Here is a 5,550-nt window from a genome sequence, read left to right on the forward strand (position 1 = left end):
CCCGAGCTCGAGAGAAGCCGTCGGCCGCGGAGCTGCGCGCAGGTTTGGGGAGAAACGGAGGGTCCTGCACAGCAAAGCGAGTGGCCGGACCATCCCCGCCGGCTGGGCACCGAGGGATAATTTCTATGTTGGGAAATAACAACCCAAACCTTCCCTCCTTGGGGGGGGGGGGGGGGGGGAGAAACAAATTTAAAAAATAATAATAAATTAAGAAATGCGGTGGAGCGCGGTGCGGGCTGGGAACCGAGCTCTCGTTTGTGAAACAAAACAAAAAATTCCCTTCTCTATCTTGGCACCTTCCTCACCTCAGCAGGAGCCTTTCCGCGCTGCTCCGCGACCCCCCCCCAACCCACTATCTCAAGCCCACCCGCGTCCCCCCGCAGAGCGGCCAAGGGCAGAGCCGCAGCCTGCGCGCCCGGGCGCGGATCTCTGCCTTGCATTAATCAGCCCGGGCGATCAGCGGAGCTGGGGCCGGTGGCCCGTAATTAGGGAGCGTGTGCCGCCCGGATTATCTCGTTAGTTTATCAAGAAAACATTTATTATAATTAATTCTCGGACGGGGTAATTATTATTGAGCGAGGGCAGAGCAACTGGTAGCCAGGATCTTTACGAAGCGTGTGTCTGTGTGTAGGAGGGAGAGGAAGGGGGGGTGGGTGTTGGGGAGGGGGAAAGGTGACAGATTGCGGAGCGGAGCCGTTGCTCCGCGGGCTGCGGGGCGGCTCCGGGATGCGCGGCCGCGGGCAAGAAGCTCCGCGGGCGGCCGCGCTGGGCTGGCGCCTCGGCGTGATGCCGCCGGGTGTAACAGAGAGGGTTTTTTTTTTAATTATTGTTTTGGTTTGTTTTTTTTCTGTGTGGGTTTGTGTGTGTTTGGGGGGTTTCGTTTTGTTTGTTTGCTCGTTATTAAACGTGCGGCAAACCGAGTTTTGGTCTCCCGCGCATCCTGCGCTGGTGAATGAATTGGCGGCCGAAACCACTCCGGGGCGAAGCAAGGCTTCCCCCTCCACAAAGCTGCCCCTCTCCAGTTTCCCCCCAGTCCACGCCGGGTTGAGGGGAGATTAAAAGTGGGGCCAAAACCTCCATGTCCCCCGCGCTAGATGCGCTCAAGGTATCTGAGGGCGGCAAAGTGTTTTCCCCGAAGGGAAAAGGGGAAACTCCGCACGGCGGATAACGGGCACCGACGGGGGGAAGCGGGGCTTGGGGAGTCACCCAGGAACCCCCTCCCCACCCCGACAGTCCGGAGCCCTTACTGGGGTGGGGAGCAGCTCTGCTCCCGCGTGCGCTTGTTAACTAAAACACGGAGTTTTGGGGGCAGAAAGTTGTGCTGGAGTTCGCTTTTCCCATGGCCGCCGGAGGGGATGGAAGGAAGAGTGAGATTTTGCCCTAAAAGACAAAAAAAAAATAAATATTCCAAGGGGAAACAATCTTAACCCTTTCAAGAATTGGCTGGCCTCTTGTCGGCCATTTTTTGGCAGAGAGTGTGTTTGGGTCCCATGTCCCCACCCTCGCCCCCAGCCCCGCCGAGGACCCGGGGGAGCCGGAGCGGGGCCTGGGGGAGCCACTCGCCCTCCCGGGCCGTCCCGGGGCCGCTCCCCACCGAGGTGTTTGTTTAGCTTCAGCTTCATCGTCAAGAGTTTTCTTGAAAGCCTAATAAATCTGTTACTTGCCTCCAAATCTAATTACCCGGAGTACTAATTAGGTGCAAATGGCCGGTGGAAATTACGGCAGACGTGGACTGATGGCTGCAGAGCAGAAAAGTTTTGCTCTTCCCGAGCGGGCATTTGAGCTCTGAAATGCAGCAAAGTCGAGGGGGAAGGGGAAAAGGAGTGTGAGTGAGTGTGTGTAGGGGGGGGGGAAGGTTTGAATGTTGCCCGAACCTGGGATAATTAAAGTCCTTGCAAAAGACTAGGGGAGAGATAGGTTTCTTGAATTGTTTCTTTGTTTCTCACCCTTGGGCTTTGTTATCTGCATTATTTATTTAGCCGAGGGGTTCTTTGTGTCTGCCAATGGCCCCAATCAAGTTTTGCTTGAGACAATTAGCCAGTGCCCGGCCGGGAATCCTATGCAAATGCCCCGGGCTGCCGTACAATGCGGGCAGTTGAAGGCATGGGGGGGTTTTGTTCGGGCAGTAATTACTGGCTGCGATGTGCCCCGTCCCTCCTCTCCTCTCAACCAACCCCCCCCCCCTTCCCCCTTTTTTGTTTTTTTTTTGTTTTGTTTTTGTTTTTTGGGGGAGGGGGGAGCGGAGGGGAGGAAGATGCGTTTATCTAGTCAGTCTCTCCCAGCTCCCAAACCTGGCTGCGGTCCGGCTTTACGAGCTGGAGGATTTTAAGGAGAAAAAGCAGCGGGGAAAAAAGCTGGGAAGGGGGAAGGCGTGAAGCAGCAAACTGGCCTGACCCCCCTTCCCCCCCTCCCCCCTTTTTCTGTCGCCTCCGCAGGCACCTGGCAGCCCCCCCTGCCCGACGGCACCCTCGGCACCCCCCGGGGCAGGCAGGGCGCTCGGCCGGCTCCCCCTCGCCCGGATTTCGGCCAACTCTCCTCCCCGCCACAACTTTAGCATGATGTCTTATCTTAAGCAACCACCTTACGCAGTCAATGGCCTGAGTCTCACAACCTCGGGCATGGATTTGTTGCATCCATCCGTCGGTTATCCCGGTAAGCCACGTTTTTCTTCCTTCTTTCCCTTTCCTATCCCCATCCCGACCCCCTTTTTTTATTTTTTTCCCCACGAGGAAGAAGCCGCCGGGCTCTTGGAAGCACAACAAATGCAGGGAAAGCTGGGGGGGAAGGGAGAACGGGATATGGGGTTCCCCCTTTCTCTCTTTCTCCTTATCCTTAACTTTTTATCCGGGGAAAGGTCTGCAAAAAAGGGGACACCCTCCTTCTGGAGGTGGGGAGGCAGATGCTGCAGACCCATCCGGGGGAGATGGAGATGGGATTCGGCTTGAGGTTTGCCCAGGAGAGTTGGGGCGGCCAAGAGGGGGGAAAAATAGGGGTGCACACCCCCCTCGCCTTACGGGAGGGGGCTGGAAGGGATAGAGGAGACTTGAGGGGTCGCTGAGTGACATCCAGGGCCTTTGGCTCCTTTGGCAGCCACCCCCCGAAAGCAGCGGCGGGAGCGCACGACCTTCACCCGGGCGCAGCTGGACGTGCTGGAGGCTCTTTTCGCCAAGACTCGCTACCCAGACATCTTCATGAGAGAGGAAGTAGCCCTGAAAATCAACCTGCCCGAGTCCAGAGTGCAGGTAAAAAGCGGGGTGGTCCTGAAAACCACTTTTTATCGCTCTCTTTCCCCCCCCCTCCCCTCCTCCCACGGAACCCCAGCCCCGGCGTACAGGGTTTGGGCTAGCCCACGGCTGGCAGGGGAGAGAGGGGCTGTTTAGAGGATGGGGTCAATCCCGGAGCTAAATCAAAGCCCTGAGGGGGTGAAGAGGGCTCATAAGATGGATGAAGGTGGAAGAGGGGGGGGTGTGGAGTGTTAATTTGCTTCCCGGGAGCTGGAGTTCTCTCTTTCCCCCTGTCCACTGGAGTGGAGGTGGGGGTGTTCATGCAGATCCCAAATCCCAGCTCCTGAGCCTTCCTTACCCCTTCCCAGTCCCCTCGGTCTGACTGGGATGAGGAGGGCTCCCCAACACCCCCAGTTTAGCCCCGGGGTGCCAAACCCCAGTTTGACCTGCCAGGCATTTGGGGTCCCTGCAGAGCCCGTTGAGGATCCCCCTTCCCCCGGAGATTCCTGCAGCTGGGACAGACTGGGATCACCTTTCCCATCAGCACAGACTGGGGGCTTCCTCTGCCTCTGGGGGGGCCTTCGATGGGTGGGAAGAAGCCTTAGTGGAAGGGGGACCCCTCTCTGGGAGTTGTGTCTCCTCTACAAGCATCCTGCAGAGGCCAATCCAGACAGCATTTTGGGCTTGAAAATCCATATTCATTTTGGTGCTGCTGGCAGGAGGCCCCCCGGGGCTCCAGCACAGATCCAGGACACTCCTGCAGCCAGGAAAGAACAGCTCCAAAGCCATCCCTGTCTTTCTCACCCCTATGAGGTTTCCCGTGGTGCTGTGCCCCATTGGATGATGGAAACTGGGGACTTGGATCCCCACCCCAACCTTCTCCCCACAAACCTATCCTCCCCAGAGCCAGCCCCACCTTGGTCCCTGCTAAAAGAGGGGGTCAGAGGAACTGGGGGTGAGAGCAGAGCCTTTGTAAATGAGGCATTTTTACCCACCTCACCCCCACCACCCTGCCTCAGTTTCCCTAATTGTTCCCTCCTTTTTCAATGCCCTATTGTTTCTAATTAAGGGCCTGACTTCAATAGGCCTTAAACCGTGATTCCTAGGAGGGGAAGGGGGCTGGCTGGCAAACAGGGAGCACTCCCCTTCTCATCCCCTAAAGCGACCTTATTAAGCACTTTGATTTGCCCATTCCCACTTGTTATTACTGCTAATGTTCTCAGGGAGGGGGAGCCCCGGAGCTTTTCTTTGCAGCAGCCTGCTCACTGGGGAGGGTTTCAAGTGCCCCTTCCCCATCAAAGTCTCCCCATAACCATCTCTTTTTTTTTTTTTTCCCCCACCTCTGGTTTGTTTGTGCCATCCTTTAACGCTGGGTTTGTTTTTTTGGTTTTTTCCTTCTTTCTCTCCCTCCCCTCCCTCCCTCCCTCCCTCCTCCCTCCCCTCCCTCCCTCCCTCCCCATCTCTTGGTTTCAAGGTGTGGTTTAAAAACCGCCGGGCCAAGTGCCGGCCAGCAACAGCAGCAGCAGCAGAACGGGGGCCAGAACAAGGTACGACCAGCTAAAAAGAAGAATTCACCAGCCCGGGAAGTGAGTTCAGAGAGTGGGACAGCGGGCAGTTCACTCCCCCCTCCAGCACCTCGGTCCCACCATTTCCAGCAGCAGTGCCCCGTCTCCATCTGGAGCCCAGCGTCATCTCCCCGCTCTCAGACCCCTGTCCACCTCTTCCTCCTGCATGCAGAGATCCTATCCCATGACCTACACCCAGGCATCAGCTACAGCCAAGGATACGCTGGCTCGACTCCTATTTGGAGGGATGGACTGTGGATCTTACTTGACCCCTATGCACCACCAGCTTCCCGGCCCTGGGGCCACCCTGAGTCCCATGGGTGCCAACGCGGTCACCAGCCACCTCAACCAGTCTCCAGCCTCCCTTTCCACCCAGGGCTATGGAGCCTCCAGTTTGGGCTTTAACTCCACCACCGATTGCTTGGATTATAAAGACCAAACGGCCTCCTGGAAGTTAAACTTCAATGCTGACTGCTTGGATTATAAGGACCAGACGTCGTCATGGAAGTTCCAGGTTTTGTGAAGAACCTTGGTGGTAAAAGGAGAGAAATCCACAACGAGAATGAACAGGCTGGGCTGAACGCTCCAGTTTTAGTCAGGTCTTGGTTAAATTAAAGAGAAAAATAACTCCACGGACAAACAAAATGAACAACAACAACAACAAAAAAAAACACGACGGCGACAAGAGGGGGGACAGTGGTGTTGGTGTGATCCCGTTCGGACTCATCTCCTGCTCAGACGCTCTGGAAAAGGAATAATAA

At 56.5% G+C, this 5,550-nt stretch overlaps 1 protein-coding gene across 1 annotated transcript; it reads left to right on the forward strand.

The window, feature by feature from the left end:
• The first annotated feature begins 2,555 nt into the window (after nucleotides 1-2,555).
• OTX2 (orthodenticle homeobox 2) lies at nucleotides 2,556-5,312 on the forward strand. The gene is given in 9 exon segments (XM_030452261.1): nucleotides 2,556-2,652; nucleotides 3,091-3,242; nucleotides 4,699-4,731; nucleotides 4,733-4,829; nucleotides 4,832-4,883; nucleotides 4,885-4,930; nucleotides 4,932-4,992; nucleotides 4,995-5,022; nucleotides 5,024-5,312. Coding segments are annotated over 9 exon segments (855 nt in total).
• The last annotated feature ends 238 nt before the right edge of the window (nucleotides 5,313-5,550 follow it).

This window comes from Calypte anna, chromosome 5A, assembly GCF_003957555.1.
Source record: "Calypte anna isolate BGI_N300 chromosome 5A, bCalAnn1_v1.p, whole genome shotgun sequence".
Classification (NCBI taxonomy): Eukaryota; Metazoa; Chordata; class Aves; order Apodiformes; family Trochilidae; genus Calypte; species Calypte anna.